Below are 17,243 nucleotides of genomic sequence, written 5' to 3'. Positions count from 1 at the left end.
AAGGGTTTACTGGTACCGGTTTAATAGATCAAGTGACAATGTGGGTAGTTTTAACTATTCAACATTTTCATATTGACAAACATTCTGACCAAGTTTTCATTGGTACAGACATTAGGCGTCAGGTGTATTAAAAAAGGAACTGTTGATGACAATGTCAGCGCACAATGGGCGATCACAATTAAGCTCTCCTTCAGTACTTTATCCTCAGGTGCATGCACTTAAACAGCTAAGAGCAAATGTTTGAGGCATTGCATCACAAGTAGCTCCCCCCAATCAAGCATACCACACTTTTTGATTCATTGAAACGAAGAGGCCATTGATCTGCCCATGCCCCAAATGAATTTAAATCAGACTGTAAATCTTCACAATCATGTGTACTGTTCACTTCTCTATAAACCTTAGTTTCTACTCAAGGATTGGAAAATTTGAAAATCTTAACTGGTCTGAACACATTTTATGATGTAAATTCCTTACCCCACCCACTTTCTTATACAAATGCTGATTATTTGGACAGAAAAAAAGCCCGGAAAGAGTGGCATGCAACAATTCGTATTTATCCTTACCAAAATAATGTAGATTGATGTTTTCAAATGAATTAATATGTTTTCATCCGATTTTCATTGAAATAAATCCGATTTTTTGTAGGAACACAATTTGGCAAACATTTGAAAAAAATGGCGTAACTGTATCAAGGGGAAATAACTTTAATGCAACTAAATATAACATCGTGATATATTATAGACAATGTGTGCGTAGTATGTATCTATTGTGATTAAAGTCCATTTTAGAACAATATGGGACTGGAATTATAAGCATTCAATGGGACGAGTGCAAGCCGAAAACAAACCAAAAAATTGTGCTTCTGAAAATATACGAATCACATTTTACAGAATGTAGGATTTAATGGGCATCACATTGCTGTTAAGGGCCATTAAGTTTACTCTTAAGGTAGTAGACTGGTCTGAGGTCATTTTTGTCCTACGAATAACTTTTTTTGAAACCACTTTTTTCAAAAGTCTAACTTATTTGAGGTTAACTGAAGCTTAAAAAATAGGGGGTCTTTGACTTCATTTTTTCGCAAATGCCATTTGAAGTGACACACTATAAAATGCTTTGGTGAAGTTTTTGACACTTTTAAATAGGGGTATGGGGTTAAAAAATGGTATATATTTTGCAATGTACATTAATCCAAATGAAAAAAAATACCATAATCTTTGAAAATATCAATACAGACTTAAGATAAGTCAATCTGATGTGAAAATAGTTTGATTTCGGTATTTTATCACATGCTGAACATGTGACCAGGGCTTAAAACAAACATCTATCAAAAATTAGAGTTTTTGAGAATATAATACCAAAAATATTTTTTGAGTTCATGAACATAATTTCTTAATAATTTGACATGTGATTAAGAAATCAATGTTGATACCAAAAATGTTGAAAAAAATATAGGTCTATGAGTTCAAAAAAAAATTTTTTCAATTTCAAACCTTGTGTATAACAACAATTTTGAAGAAAAACAACCAAATTCCTAATTTGTATAGATTAGATTTATTTCATACATAGATATAAATTTAATTTAATTAAACATAGTTAATAAATATAAAAAACAATGCTGAATGGTAAAGGTCTAAGTCGTTAATTTTCTTTTTAGATACAGAATTTAACATGAAATATGGGGTAAAATTACCCCACCCAGTTTTTTAACATTGATATTTTATGTAAAATACTACTACCAAATTGTTTGTCAATGGTTTACAAATAACTTTACAAAGAGTTAACCTATGCTGGAAACAATCAAAACAAGCAATAATTTGGTTAAACATACAGATGTCAGCGCCACATTCAAAGGTCAAAGATCAAATGTTCCTTAAAAAAATACACGTTTTTATCATTTTTGAAGCATCTTTTTTCATTTATCACCATATTCTCTAAATATTGTTATGTTATGATAGAGGATGATGGAGAAAACCAATGGCAATTTAAATTTTAGTGAAAAATTTAAAAATCAATAACAAATATTGGGGGTCAAAGGTCAAATACTCTACTAAAATGTCATAATTTTCAAGCCTTTATGTAATTTATCGCCATAATTCAATAAAAGAATCTAAAAATACAAGGTGCAACAAGATGACAGGGCAGCATAGATATACAACAAATAAGACTGGAATGCATGACTCAAAGGTCAAGGTCACACATGTATGTCACAGGTCAAATATATAAATACAAATAACAATTTTACCATCTTTTTGAAATTGTCTTTTTTGCAAAACTGTATTCTAAAATTACAATGTACAAATGTTCTCATTGATAATAGATATCACCCTATCCCAATACAGTACATGTTTCTAATAGATTTGCAAGCAACTCTGTAGAAAACAATAGAAACTGATAAAATATCCGAAACACAAAACTTAACACATGCTCCGTTTAAACTCTCTATACATACTATGCCCTCTATTTCAAAGTTTTGACAATGTTAGCCCTACATGACCCAATTCAAGAATGACTTTCGGTATAAATTACATACCAAGTTTGATCTAGATGCAAGAAAAATTGCAAACTATATATAAATAAAAGCTTTTTTTCTATGATTAGCCCTTATGGTCAAGTATTTGACCCTACATAACCTGGTCATCATCAAAATAAAACAAGAGCTGTCCATAAGACTGCGCGCTCGACAATTCTCACATGACTCTAAAAAGAGCTATCCATAAAACAGCACGCTTGACTACTCAGAACCAATTTTGGTAAAAACCCAAGAATTATTGACCCCACATAGGTGTGCCAAGAATGTCAAAATAAAATTTTTGTCAAAATGCAAGCCAGAGTTATAGGACTTGGTGTGTGACCTAAGGTATTGACCCCGAAGAAGTGTAAAGTTTCAATTCAGTAGTTATGGAGATATGCCCTTGCACGCAAAACTTTAACGCAGATTTTCTACATCCAAAAGGGGCATAATTCAGTCAAAATGTAAGCCAGAGTTATGGGACTTGTTGTGTGACCTAAGTTATTGACCCCAATGAGGTGTGTGAAGTTTCAATGCAATATCTTAAGTAGTTATGGATATATGCTTTTGTACCCAAAAACTTTAACTCAGATTTTCTAAGTTCAAAAGGGGTATTATAAACTATGTCAAAATAAAAAAATTGTCAAAATGCAAGCCAGAGTTATGGGACTTGGTGTGTGACCTAAGGTATTGACCCCGGAGAAGTGTGAAGTTTCAATTCAGTAGTTATGGAGACATGCCATTGCACGCAAAACTTTAATGCCTATTTTCTAAGTACAAAAAGGAGCATAATTCTGTCAAAATTAGGGATGGGAACGAATACTGAAATCAATATTCGAATATTCGGTTTGCCATATTCGAATATATTCGAATATTCGGTTAGTTTTAATGGAAGCTTTAAATTCTTATTAAGTGATTGGCATATACACAACGTATTCATTTGTTTAAAGCGTGGATCAACGTAAATAAGGCCAAAAAAATGTTTATTTCGGGTAACCCGATCCTACATAGCGAAACCCGCCCATCCTAGCGTTTTATTTCACGATTCTGTCAGTATAATCATGAACATATTTAACTAATTCAGTGTTTTAGCTTCAAAATGATACAAAAAATCAAAACGATTATAATTTAGACCGTCGCAATTTTATCTAAAAATAGCAGGTCGTCCCATTTAAACACGTGACGCGCTGTTGTTTTACCGCCGCCATTTTGAAAAATTTCAATCGGCGTGTAAAAATCGTCGTGTAAAATGCAAGTAAGGCAGACTTAAACCTCCTTCAACATGAACTTGTGCATCAGTCATACGTTTTTCTTGATTTTATTATTAACTACTTCAAAATTTAATTCGAATACGGCCGATTGCGGATGAAAACCGATTCTGCGGATGATCTGAAACGTCGTACAAAATATTGTGAAAAGATCGACAATATCTACAAGTTTGGTATTGTTTTCGAAAAAAAAAATCTACAACTTGTTACATAAAACAGGCGCCAATAAAAATGAACAAAAGATAAAAAGATATCACATTTACGCCTAATACAATCTGTTAATCCGTAGCGATGACCCCAGGTAATTATGCATTGCAATTTTCTTGTTAATTGGACATCTTTTGACATGCATCTGACACATTGACGCCTGTTGCAAACTGTTAATAAGTAACGATGGCCCCTGTCAATTATGCATTGCTATTTTCTTGTTAATAATTGGACATTTTTTGATACGTGATAAACTAACATGACATGGTTTTATTCTGTATGTCTGGTTCATATTGCCCAAAATCAATGAAACTTATTTTGAAAAAAAAAATATACAATAATTTACGAATATTCGAATTTGATTTTCATATTCGAATATTCGACCGATTTTCGAATATTCGAATATTCGAACATTCGTTCCCATCCCTAGTCAAAATGCTCGCCAGAGTTATGGGACTTGATGTGTGACCTAGGTTATTGACCCCAATGAGGTGTGTGAAGTTTCAATGCACGCAAAACTTTAACGCAGATTTTCTTAGTCCAAAAGGGATATAATTCAGTCAAAATACATGTTAAAGTTATGGGACTTGATCAGTTTAGTGTTGTCAATGACCTAGAATCATTCACCAAAGGTTTCAAAGCCATATTTCTTCTGTATATGGAGATATACCCTTGCACGCAAAACTTTAACAAAAAGTGTGACGCCGACGGCGACGCCTACGCAGACGCCGACGCCAGGGTGACTAGAATAGCTGGAGTATTCTTCGAATAGTCGAGCTAATTATGCACAGAGTTTTATGATAATCCAGTCAATTGGCTCCAAAATGATGCACAATTTTGTCAAAATACACGGTTATTTTGTGCATGTCGTTTTCTAGCCCGGCTTATCCGATGGCAAAACTAGCCGTGGCTGCAAGTCAGAAATTTAAAAAAGCCACTCGAGCAACAGTAAGCTTGTCTAGTCGTTTTCGACGCCCACTGTATACATGTAAAGAAAGGAGGTTTCTGCACAACAGCAAAGAGAATACACGAGAACAAATAAAAAATCCACCTACTTTCAGTAGATTAGAAGTGATAATTTCCAGTCAATCCATGAATTCCTAAATGAAAAACATTCTGATACAGAGGTGAAATATCAGAAAAAACTTTAAGTGTACACATTTCGACAGAATACGGGTCAAAAAGCCCCACTTCCAAAAAGGACCGCCATCGTAGTACAGTGTCAAAATCATAAAACTGGTGCACACATGTAAGAACATCTACAAATCTAGTACATGTACTGGGATAGGTTATTTCTGTTCTCTCAAATGTTAAAATTACCAGACTTAGAAGTTGAAAAGTTATCATACTGACATAATATATATAGTATTGCTTTCGCATTCTTTCAGAACACACTGTTCAGTAAATACTGAATACAGCTAACGAAATAAGGCCATCTACGAGTTTTCCAAAAAAAGAAATGTATGACAAAATTCGTGTCATTAAATTATTGTGACAGTCTTGATTTTAAGGCTTTGGATTAAGTAGTTGTTTAAGCTAAGTTATCTCCCTTTAACCATAGTTGCAGTTTGTGTCCAGTTAGGTGTATTGACCTTAGGTCAATTTGTTCCCACTAAAAGACTGTATTCTGATTGGTTTAGGCATCAATGATCAATATCTCACTACTTGGAAAGCTTTGATACTGTGTATATGTATTTGGTAGAAGTTATTTTAAATCTGTAATGTATTAGTTTTAAATGAATGGAATTATTAGTCAGAGTTTAGTTAATTTCATTTATAAGGTTCCTATCAGTTTTGCTGGTCTCATAAAGTGATAGATAATGATTTTAACCTTTACAGTTTTGGACTTTTCTGATTTAGACAGATTAGTATATTTTGAGTAAAATCATGTTTCATAAATGGCAGTCTTCTCACATATCTCTGTCTCATTCTTTAATTACACATTGAACAATTTAATCATTTGCAGGCCATCAACCTGAATCACAGTGTGATTGAGCAGATGAGTTGTTGTGGTCCAGCTGGTGATGTTTTCTATAGTGATGATCCATTTAAGTCCACAACTTTATAAGCATATATGTGTTTTGTTATGTACATGTGTAATATGTAATTGTATACTTTTAATGCATATGTAAGTTTATATATAATTCAAATATATATACTAAGTATTGTGTTTAATGACTGCAAGGTGCCACTACACACAACTATATGTTTTAACCTGTATTACCATATGAATAAGAGATTTATGCATTTATCATAATATGTATGGTATTCTGATGTATCTATTATGTGCATTACCTGATTGTAAGTTTTGTTAATGTTATGTACTTTCAGGATGCTTAGTTTACCAACCAATAAATTGATAAAGGTACTAAGATCTTGTTTCCTACACCTGGCCTCCAGATGGACCTACTCCTCAACCCAACTAGCAGTTATACTTCCTAATAAATTACAAAGGGACTTTAAGTAAAACTAGCCAAGTGACAAATGGCGCCCAACGTGATATTGTATATACAAGCCAGACACACCAGGGAAGAACATAGCCAGCAACAGAAGATTAGTAGATATATACATGAACGCTCATTTGTACACTTTAAAAACAGTGATTCACGTGAAAATTTATATGGATTTTTATTGGTGTAAATATGGTAATCAGAATTTAGATTCTGATACTTCTACAAAACTGGATGTAAAAGTTAGAAGGAGAACAGTAATTTACAGTAATTTGAACAGTGATTTAGTCCCTAACACAAGGAACTAAGTGTTATTTTCAAAGCAAACAGTTTAAGACAGTGACTGTGTTGTGTGTATAAGTGGCATAAAAGGACATTATCCATTTTACAAGAATTTTACAGTTGAACAGTTTTAAAGTTCAGAACAGTTATCAACTGTTGATGAGTTAAATGAATTTTCTGTACTTAAATTGCAGTTAGTCTGTAATTGTTAAAGTCAGTTCAACACATTTTCATATTTTAGACAGCTATATTGTCTGTGGGTTTTTATGAATAACTGCAGTTTTTGTATATGTACATTATGAAAGCTGTGTGAAGTTGGCTAAACAAACGACATACGACATTCGAAAATATTGAATGTCGTTCATTGCGCGACATACGACATTCGAAAATTTTGAATGTCGTCCATTGCGCGACATACGACATACGACATTCGAAAATTTTGAATGTCGTCCATTGCGCGACATACGACATTCGAAAATTTTGAATGTCGTCCGTTGCGCGACATACGACATACGACATTCGAAAATTTTGAATGTCGTCCGTTGCGCGACATAAGACATACGACATTCGAAAATTTTGAATGTCGTCCGTTGCGCGACATACGACAATTACTACGACTTCCCTAAGATCTTACCACTAATAAAGCGCAAAATGAACCGATAGTTACTCAACCTAGCACCTCCAATCCAGCTGATATCCGGGAAATAAAATAACAGATTTGCATACTGATGGTATATACATAATTATTCTTTAACAGAAATGAATTGAAAGGGTCGTGAAGAATGATATGCAACTACATAATGTTTTAAACTGAAAAACAAGACAGTCTAAAAAATAATGCATTATGTTTTTAATGTTTTTGAAGAAATTCCTGAAGTAAATACTAAAAAAGGAGATCACGGTTTTGAGGGTTGAACGTCACATCCACACATTTTTACTTTCAAAGCTTAAATGGTGAGGGAAGAACCCGGTTGCCCCCAGTCTGAGCATTATTTTATCATAGGCGGGCACGTAGGTATCAACACCAACCTTCCGTAGGCCAGCTTTATAGCTTCGTAAGGGCCTAAACCACATTGTCGTGGCTCAGATGCTTTGTATTCGACCAAGTAATCATAATAGTGATGAGAGAATGTTGTCAAACAAGTATACAGAATGTCGTATGTCGCACACTGAACGACATTCAATTTTTTTTGTCAAAGTTCGAATGTCGTATGTCGTATGTTGTGCACTAAGCGACATTCAAATTATTTGGTCAAAGTTCGAATGTCGTATGTCGTATGTCGCGCACTGAGCGACATTCAAATTTTTTGGTCAAAGTTCGAATGTCGTATGTCGTATGTCGCGCACTGAACGACATTCAAATTGTTTGGCCAAAGGTCGAATGTCGTATGTCGTATGTCGCGCACTGGACGACATTCAAAATTTTCGAATGTCGTATGTCGCGCAGTGAACGACATTCAATTTTTTCTTCAAAGTTCGAATGTCGTATGTCGCACACTGAACGACATTCAATTTTTTTGGTCAAAGTTCGAATGTCGTATGTCGTATGTCGCGCAACGGACGACATTCAAAATTTTCGAATGTCGTATGTCGTATGTCGCGCAACGGACGACATTCAAAATTTTCGGATGTCGTATGTCGCGCAACGGACGACATTCAAAATTTTCGAATGTCGTATGTCCTATGTCGCGCAATAAACGACATTCAAATTATTTCTTCAAAGTTCGAATGTCGTATGTCGCGCAGTGAACGACATTCAAATTTTTTCCTGAAAGTTCGAATGTAGTATGTCGCGCAGTGAACGACATTTAAATTTTTTGGTCAATTTTCGAATGTCGTATGTCGCGCACTGAACGACATTCAAAATTTTTGCCAAAGTTCGAATGTCGTATGTCGTATGCCGCGCTCTGGACGACATTCGAAATTTTCGAATGTCGTATGTCGCGCAACGGACGACATTCAAAATTTTCGAATGTCGTATGTCGCGCAATGAACGACATTCAAATTTTTTGGTCAATTTTCGAATGTCGTATGTCGTATGTCGCGCAGTTAACGACATTCATTTTTTTCCCTCAAAGTTCGAATTTCGTATGTCGTATGTCGCGCAGTTAACGACATTCAATTTTTTTGGTCAATTTTCGAATGTCGTATGTCGTATGTCGCGCAGTGAACGACATTCAAAATTTTTCCTCAAAGTTCGAATGTCGTATGTCGTATGTCACGCAGTGAACGACATTCAAATTTTTTCTTCAAAGTTCGAATGTCGTATGTCGAATGTCGCGCAGTGAACGACATTCAACTTTTTTGCCAAAGTTCGAATGTCGTATGTCGCGCTCTGGACGACATTCAAAATTTTCGAATGTCGTATGTCGTATGTCGCGCAACGGACGACATTCAAAATTTTCGAATCTCGTATGTCGTATGTCGCGCAATGAACGACATTCAAATTTTTTGGTCAATTTTCGAATGTCGTATGTCGCGCAGTGAACGACATTCAAAATTTTTCCTCAAAGTTCGAATGTCGTATGTCGCGCAGTGAACGACATTCAAATTTTTTCTTCAAAGTTCGAATGTCGTATGTCGAATGTCGCGCAGTGAACGACATTCAAATTTTTTCTTCAAAGTTCGGATGTCTTATGTCGTATGTCGCGCACTGAACGACATTCAAATTTTTTGGCCAAAGTTTGAATGTCGAATGTCGTATGTCGCGCACTAAACGACATTCAAATTTTTTGGCCAATTTTCGAATGTCGATTGTCGTATGTCGCGCAGTGAACGACATTCAAATTTTTTCTTCAAAGTTCGAATGTCGTATGTCGCGCAGTGAACGACATTCAAATTTTTTCTTCAAAGTTGAAATGTCGTGTGTCGTATGTCGCGCAGTGAACGACATTCAAATTTTTTCTTCAAAGTTCGAATGTCGTATGTCGCGCAGTGAACGACATTCAGATTTTTTCTTCAAAGTTGAAATGTCGTGTGTCGTATGTCGCGCAGTGAACGACATTCAAATTTTTTCTTCAAAGTTCGAATGTCGTATGTCGTATATCGCGCTCTGAACGACATTCAACTTTTTTGCCAAAGTTCGAATGTCGTATGTCGTATGTCGCGCTCTGGACGACATTCAAAATTTTCGAATGTCGTATGTCGCGCAATGGACGACATTCAAAATTTTCGAATGTCGTATGTCGTATGTCCCGCAATGGACGACATTCAAAATTTTCGAATGTCGTATGTCGCGCAATGAACGACATTCAATATTTTTGAATGTCGTATGTCGTATGTCGTTTGTTTAGCCAACTTCACACAGCTAATTGAGAAGCCGTATTATGAACTGCTGTCTGATTGTCAAAATCGAAATTACGAGTTACTGTCTCCTCAAGTGCTATATTACAGCTTCTGTATCTTTTGTATTCCAGACACTGTTGAAGCTGTTAAATGAAGTCATATTTTGAAAATATAGCTGTACTGTTTTGTACACTGGTTTCCCAATGTTTTATCTACGCTGCTGGATCGTGCGAACAGTATGAAACTATTACCAAGTTAGTGCAGGAGTGTCGTCGGCAGGAAGGACTGTTGCATATTTTGAAAGAGCTGTCGGTTGGGGGTTATGCAGAATATATGGATGAGCTTACACAGATCGAACTTGTTGAAGATATTCAAGCGTTTTGTAGGTAAACCAGGCAATGTTTGTTTAAATATTTGATATGACATATTCAGTAGTAGCAATAAGCACAGATTGTTGACAAAAATAGCTCAGAGTGACGTTTTCGGTATCTCAATATCTTTGAAGCATGCTACTCGCAACGTTTGAGATAGCATATAAAATTATTTGAACAAAGTGTGTTAAAAAATGAAAAGAAACAAATGTTTTGGTGTATTTCTGTCAATTTATCTTGAAATAAACGACAGTTACATCTAAATATATACGAAATATAATTTATTTTACATAAACAAGAGACGTCCATGTTTACTCTAAATGAAAGGTTCGGATAAAAAAAGCTCGGATAAAAGTATATAAACGCTTAATAAAATGTGCAATTTTATAAGGATCTTAATTGCTTAAACACGACATGTCAACCAATTACAAATAATGTTTAACAACAGTTTATTACAAAGAATTTTGTACATACTTAGCTATAAACTGAGAGATTTCATTGCTTCAATAACAGGTGCTCTCTTGAATAACACTTCAAACGCAATAAGTGGCCGAAAAAGTCGGAAAAGCACTTTAGATTTCGTTATAATTAAAATCTAGCATTGAAGAAAATTATTGCAGGTATTGAAAGTTTTCTTTATGCTGGAAATTCCAGACCAGCTTGTAGCTACATGTACCTTAGTTCTTGCAATTAGAAATTTATTGCTTCCCATGTACATTCATTGAAAAAAAAGTAAAAAATCTTTACAAAACACAATAATTTTGGATTGAAATTTACCTACTGTGTTTGGCTTTATGAGAACTAAGGTCATAATTTGGGCAAAGTGACCAATCTAGTGGTAGTCAAGTTTTTGTACGGCGATCCCACTTTGTGAGAAGTAGTCATATATACGTCAACCTTTAGCCTGCTAAATCTTTAAAATGCACTGGTCGAACATTAAATTTGGGCAATACCATTTATTATTTGAAGGGGTGTTCACTGAAAATTTACACACTGAATGGCTAACAGTGCAGACCATGACCAGCCTGCACGGACGTGCAAGCTAATTTTCGGTCTGCACTGGTCGCACAAGCAGGTTCAAGTTTAAATGAACCGACCCTGACAACTCGTATTCACTGATCAGATTTCGTTCTTTAACGAACAGTGTTCGATTTCTCTAAGAAAATACTCTTTAAATTGCTGGATATGATAACGTGTTTGTAAATTTTACAGAAACGTAATTCCGAAGTACAAGGAATGTATTCGTAGGTCAAACGTGATACATTTGTGTGGAAATTCTGAAGATGTATCTCAGCTGACAACTGACTGGCTGTCTATTTACTGCACTGGAGAAAATGTCGCTGACTGGCTGGCAGAATGTAAGATTTACCGAGAGTTTTAGTCACTGATTGTCATAGGTCAATCCAATTTCTTGAATCAAGTTAAATAATTATTTGTTAACAATTTACTTGAGAATTTTGCCAAGCCAGTAAAAGGGCGATTGTTGTTCTTCTGAATTTGGTGTTTTCATTTTAGTGAAAATATAAAACTTATTTCACTTAGACGTAGTTAATTTAGTTTGAACACCTTCGATGCGTATCAACATCCAGCTATTTCAAATCTGAAGTCTTGACCGATTAGTCTGCAAAGGTTTTGTCTTTAGTCAATACCATCGGGTACTGAAGAAAATAGATGTACCTTTAAACTTGATATCCTGTACATATTTCAGATGTAGCATATGGTTTCAACTACAAACACACATGCTCAATAAATAATATGAGTTTGAAGTGCTATTTTAATCAAGTCTTCAAAGGAAGTACGTATTACTTGTATGTACAAGCTTACTCATTAAATATTTCTTTTTCATCATAACGTCTGCACCTTACGTGTAGTATTTGTATTTGCAAGTTAAGTTTCTTAAGGTTAAAATATATTAAAGCTGCAGCTGCTCTTTTCAGCTTTTTATTTCATGTCTAGCGTTTATTCTTAAAACTGACATTTCTAATCTTTTTGAACTAAAACGCAGTCTTACGTGTCTTATCATGGTTAAATACTAAAATTATACACAGATACGCTTTAATCATTAACTGGTAATTATCAAGCTCCATTCAGCAGAATTCAGGGGAAGTTTTGCCGTAATTTAAAGCATTTATCAAAGGAAGTAAAACCAGGTTATCACCGAATTGATAAGCAATGATAAACCATTTCCAGATTGCAATTTGCTGTATATCTATAGTTGTCTGAATATTCATTTTTGTTTGTTTTAAGATGGCACACATCGACTGAATGATGAAACTATCAGTGAGTATAACTCATGGGCGAAAAGGTACTAATTTAGGATCACCACATAAAAGTCGCTATTATGTTCCATATAAGAGCGACCACTTAAGAGCTACGAGAATATCTCCTATTCTTTTGACCTGTTTATCCGACAAACCTATGTAAAACTAGAAAAAAAATGTAGTAAGATGCGTAAACCTTAACGTAAACTAGAAAATGACGCGTATCTATGATTCTAACCGAAACGTTGCATGTTCGGTTTTGATCAGTGTGCAATGTAAAATAAAATAGTATCGTTATTAGAAGAATGCATTCATACAGTAAAAAAGTATGGATAAACAATTACTTGTTTTGCGTGAAATGCGTTTATCAGAATATGTTGCAATTTGCTTATATTTCGGAAAACATTCATTTACATTTTCCCGAATTACATACCTTGTTCAATTTTAAGTATCTTCATGTCGCACCAAAACTTTCCGCATCGTGATGAAATATCTTAAACCAGCATGAGGCTATTGTCCTTCATTTCATAAACATAGCAATACATAGATACGCGTCTCAAGTATACTTTTTCCTACAGCATGTACCCGAGCAGCAATGGTATCAGTTTCACTGTAAATTAGAAGCAGGAGAATAATACTATCAAAACTAAAGTTTCCGTTTCTTGGGATTACTGTTGTTAGTTTTGTTGATAATATTCTTAATGGCTTACATTAAAAATCGATACGCAATTTCTGTCATTTGTAATAAGAAATCATTGTCTCTGACAGATAAAACCAATTACGAAATACGTATTTACTAACAAAGAATTGCGTTTGTCAGCCATGAAATCGTGAAATAGACTTAATTTCAAGGATCAGTTTTTGTTCTTGTGCCCAAAACATGTTCGACTTGAAAAATAAACTGCACGTACATTTACAAATGTATATGAGTATCTGTATAGTGCTTTAGTTACCCTCAGATTCGTTGAAAAAGTCAAAATGAATGTTGTAAAGTGACGCATGATTTCACATTATCGAATCTGTATACAATGTATAGCACATACACTGTAATATTATAATACCGTAACATCAACTAAATGCATAAATATCTGACGCTTGAAATGCTAAACCTTTTCTTTAATCTCTATATCAAAACTATAAGGATCTACTTTCACTAATTATAGATTGATGACCGATTGGTTTGCTTGTACTGAAGTTGAGATGCCTCGGATACAGCGTTTGTTTCCACAATGCACGTCACCATGGCAAGACGTCCTCCTTACTGATTGGCTATATAACTCAGTCTATTATAAACCCGGTTTGTGGCTGTATCCGGAACAGATGTCTCAACTCTTGGTGAGGTTATCTTATGAATGTTTATTATCACGCGGAGAATGCTAATAATTTCGTCTGCTATGAAATTTATTTTTGAGAAGAGAATGTTGAAATATTTATCATCTTACTTCAAAGGTGAATAGCATTAATTTGGATTTAATTCTTTATAGTTAAAGTGTATCTGCTACTGTTTATCAAGGCGCATTTTCTGTCTTTTCTTTCCAGGCATTGAAGGAAGAAGCAGTCAACAGAACACAGTCTTTTGAATACTATTCGGATTTCTAAGTGAATAAAATATCAAGGAACAATTTATTAATATTTAATATTTAATTCATTACGTTAACGGAGACATTGTAATCAGTCGAGTTATACATGTATTGATTTGGTACATATTTTTATTGTTTTGCCTCAAGTACAGTTTTGACGTCTGCGTTCCTTGAGGCTTTTCCTGTTGGACTTCTGTCCTTGTATCATTTTTCAAAGTACAGAGTTTAAAGGGTAAGGCAACGTTGTTCTTACGTTGATTTCGTCAGCTGGGATTTCTTAAAACATTTAAAGAAATGAAAGAATTTTCAAAATCGGAGTAAAAATTTTTGCAAAAATAATTTCTCTACTTTTTCTAGCTATAATGAAAGAAATTATCATGTTTTACATCTTACACTCAAGAAACATATGAAAATCAATCTATTTAAAAGGTTATTTGCTAAATAAAGAATTCAGCAGTGTGTAAATGACGTCATAAACACTAAAATGGCTGCCTTCATGATCCGCCATTTTCTTTAATTTCAAACTGCCATATCTTTTTCAATAGTGGTCCGATTTTAAAAATTCTTTCAGCGTTATGAAAGGCTTGAGGATGGCTTTCATATAAAATTAACTTATTGTCAGGCTTTCCTTACCCTTTTAAGGTTTAAGCCTTAACATAACAGTTTTAACATTATTCTCATGATAACGGAATTAAGTTGGCGTATTTCAAAAACTAATGAACTAGATATAAATCATAAGTTGAGCTTCATAGTTTTTACAATTTTTATCCAAATTTTAAATCTACAACATTTTTTTCTTTCTTATGGGCAAATAAAATAAGTTTTTCAGTTTACTATGGGATTTCACCTAACTTTTAAATACCTTAAGCAGCAAATGTAACTGAGAGAAGTAAACAGAAACTAGGTAAGAAATGATAGTTTTAACTGGTTAAGAGTTGTTTTCGTCTATACTAGTGTTAATTACTTATGACACCATATCTGTATAAATATCGTCACATAAATCTGACTAATGCTAGAGCAGCTTTATACTGTTCATGCTTCCCTTCGCCATTTCCCATTGCCAGTTCTGTATAGAATTCTGCAATACTATCCACAGAACATTTACCATCCCCTTCTGAACCAATCATACTGTATATACCTTTCACAAGGTTATCATCTTTCAAACTGAAAGCTTCATGAAGATTTTTAAATTACTCGAAAGAAAAGCTGCCAGATGCCCCGACATCACCTGTGCTTATCAGCTGCTTCAAAGCCTCACGAACAACCGAGACAGTCTTCGCAGAATCTTTGGTGTATGCTTCTCTGCGCGACGCTATGAACTCATCAAGATTAAAGGACTTATTCCAATCCGGGTCATCGGCTAGATATACAATTTTATCCCAGAATTCGATCAGTTGAGATTTCATTTCTTGTTTTCGACCACTATCCGGTTTGAAGACATTGATAAACGACTGCAAACAGTCGTCTCTGTCTTTAACATTTACGACTCCATCTTTGTTGAAGTCTACCAGCTTGAAGGCGATCGTCCACTTTTCATGCGTCATCGTGGTCATTTTTATTTTCTCAAACTTCTATGATCTGAGACGGGGTAAAAAAGAAAACAAATATATACTCTTGTGTGATATAAGTAAAATGGTTTTCAAAGAAGTTTCTAAGTTATGCTGATTGTCTCGTATTTTTCATTTTTATTCCTAAAGAGTAAAAATTAAATCAACCATTTAAGTTTTACATATTTCGAAAAAAAACTCTGAAAAACTGAATTTCTTTTGAAAGTAATATAAATATATGAAAGAAATAGAAATATCCTTAAAATCTTTCACTTGATGACAAAATAGTATATGGAAATAGCAATGTAACAGCTCACTTATTTTAAACTCTATAACCTTAATGTTAATTATTTATTGCTTAAATATTTACCGGAGATAGTTCAATAGTTAAAAAATACAAAATTAGAATATCGTTAGCCTCCTATATGCACACAGTAATGTTACAAAACAGAAATGAAAACTGGCTGTATTTTAGAGCAGGAAACCCAATCAGGCTCTGCTACATTGCTAATTGATGTAGAACAGAGAAAACTCTCAGTCTAAGTGTATCCTTGCGTTTCATACACACATATCATAACCTCAAGAGGTTTTATAATTTAAGATAGATTACATCTGACACTATTATGGTAGCTACTTAGCGATCAAGTTGTCCATGAGTCACTTTTTATACAGTGTAATATAACTTTATCACTTGTGTCAGTTTATTGCACGGATCATTACTAAGTTTTTAAAGTGCGTGTGTGGGGGGTGGGGGTGGGGGGAGGGGGTTAAATGGCGGTATGAACTTATTATTTAATACAGGCAGGGATTTCATATGTAGGTATCCTTTATGACCATTGTATATATATATTAAACAGTTCACTTTTTCACTTCAGTTCATTTTATCTTTCTAGCCATTATAGATAGTTTTTTATTATTTCGGTAAGTTTGAAGGTCTCTAAATAATTGTGTCCCAATTAAACGAGCTCGTATCCGTATTACTGTATATGCATGTTTCCACGTAAACAAGATTATACCTTTCATACTAAAAAGCTGATTTATATGAACATATTTGCGTACTCATTTGACAACTGGTTTGATGTTAGACACGAACGTAGTACCTAATCTACTAGTAATAGTAGAGTTGTTCAGTGACGGTACTAAAAGAAGAGCCTAAAATTTAACTCGGGTCGTAATTAAGATTTTGTTCATTTGTCTTAAGGTAGTGAGCCGCAATAACATTCTGCAGATTAAGTATTCTATGTGCATTTTTTGTTTTTTTGTTACGTAAAATCACATGCGTTTTCAACTACAACTATGTTCGAAGAATGCTGATTCGCATAGCCAGAATACGTAATTATGTGGAAATTAAACATTAACATTTAATAATAGTACGTCGTAGAAGAATACAACAGTTTTTTCTCACCAGTCGTTTTAAACGCTAAAGATAGTTCCTGGTTCACAGACGTACCAAGGGCCTATTTCTGGAGGGAAGAATAGCGCC

At 34.3% G+C, this 17,243-nt stretch overlaps 1 protein-coding gene across 1 annotated transcript in view; it reads left to right on the top strand.

Moving 5' to 3' along the window:
* LOC123562455 (uncharacterized) overlaps positions 1–14,257 on the top strand; it is a 332,370-nt gene extending 318,113 nt beyond the window's left edge. Inside the window, exons 2-7 of the mRNA XM_045355091.2 lie at positions 10,133–10,387; positions 11,585–11,730; positions 12,081–12,167; positions 12,620–12,677; positions 13,797–13,968; positions 14,173–14,257. Coding sequence (XP_045211026.2) covers positions 10,152–10,387; positions 11,585–11,730; positions 12,081–12,167; positions 12,620–12,677; positions 13,797–13,968; positions 14,173–14,232 — 759 coding nt within the window. The 5' untranslated portion in view covers positions 10,133–10,151 and the 3' untranslated portion in view covers positions 14,233–14,257. The remainder of the gene's footprint in view (positions 1–10,132; positions 10,388–11,584; positions 11,731–12,080; positions 12,168–12,619; positions 12,678–13,796; positions 13,969–14,172) is intronic.
* Positions 14,258–17,243: the final 2,986 nt, after the last annotated feature.

This window comes from Mercenaria mercenaria, chromosome 2 (assembly GCF_021730395.1).
Source record: "Mercenaria mercenaria strain notata chromosome 2, MADL_Memer_1, whole genome shotgun sequence".
Lineage (NCBI taxonomy): Eukaryota > Metazoa > Mollusca > Bivalvia > Venerida > Veneridae > Mercenaria > Mercenaria mercenaria.
This window is presented reverse-complemented; position numbering and strand designations above follow the sequence as displayed.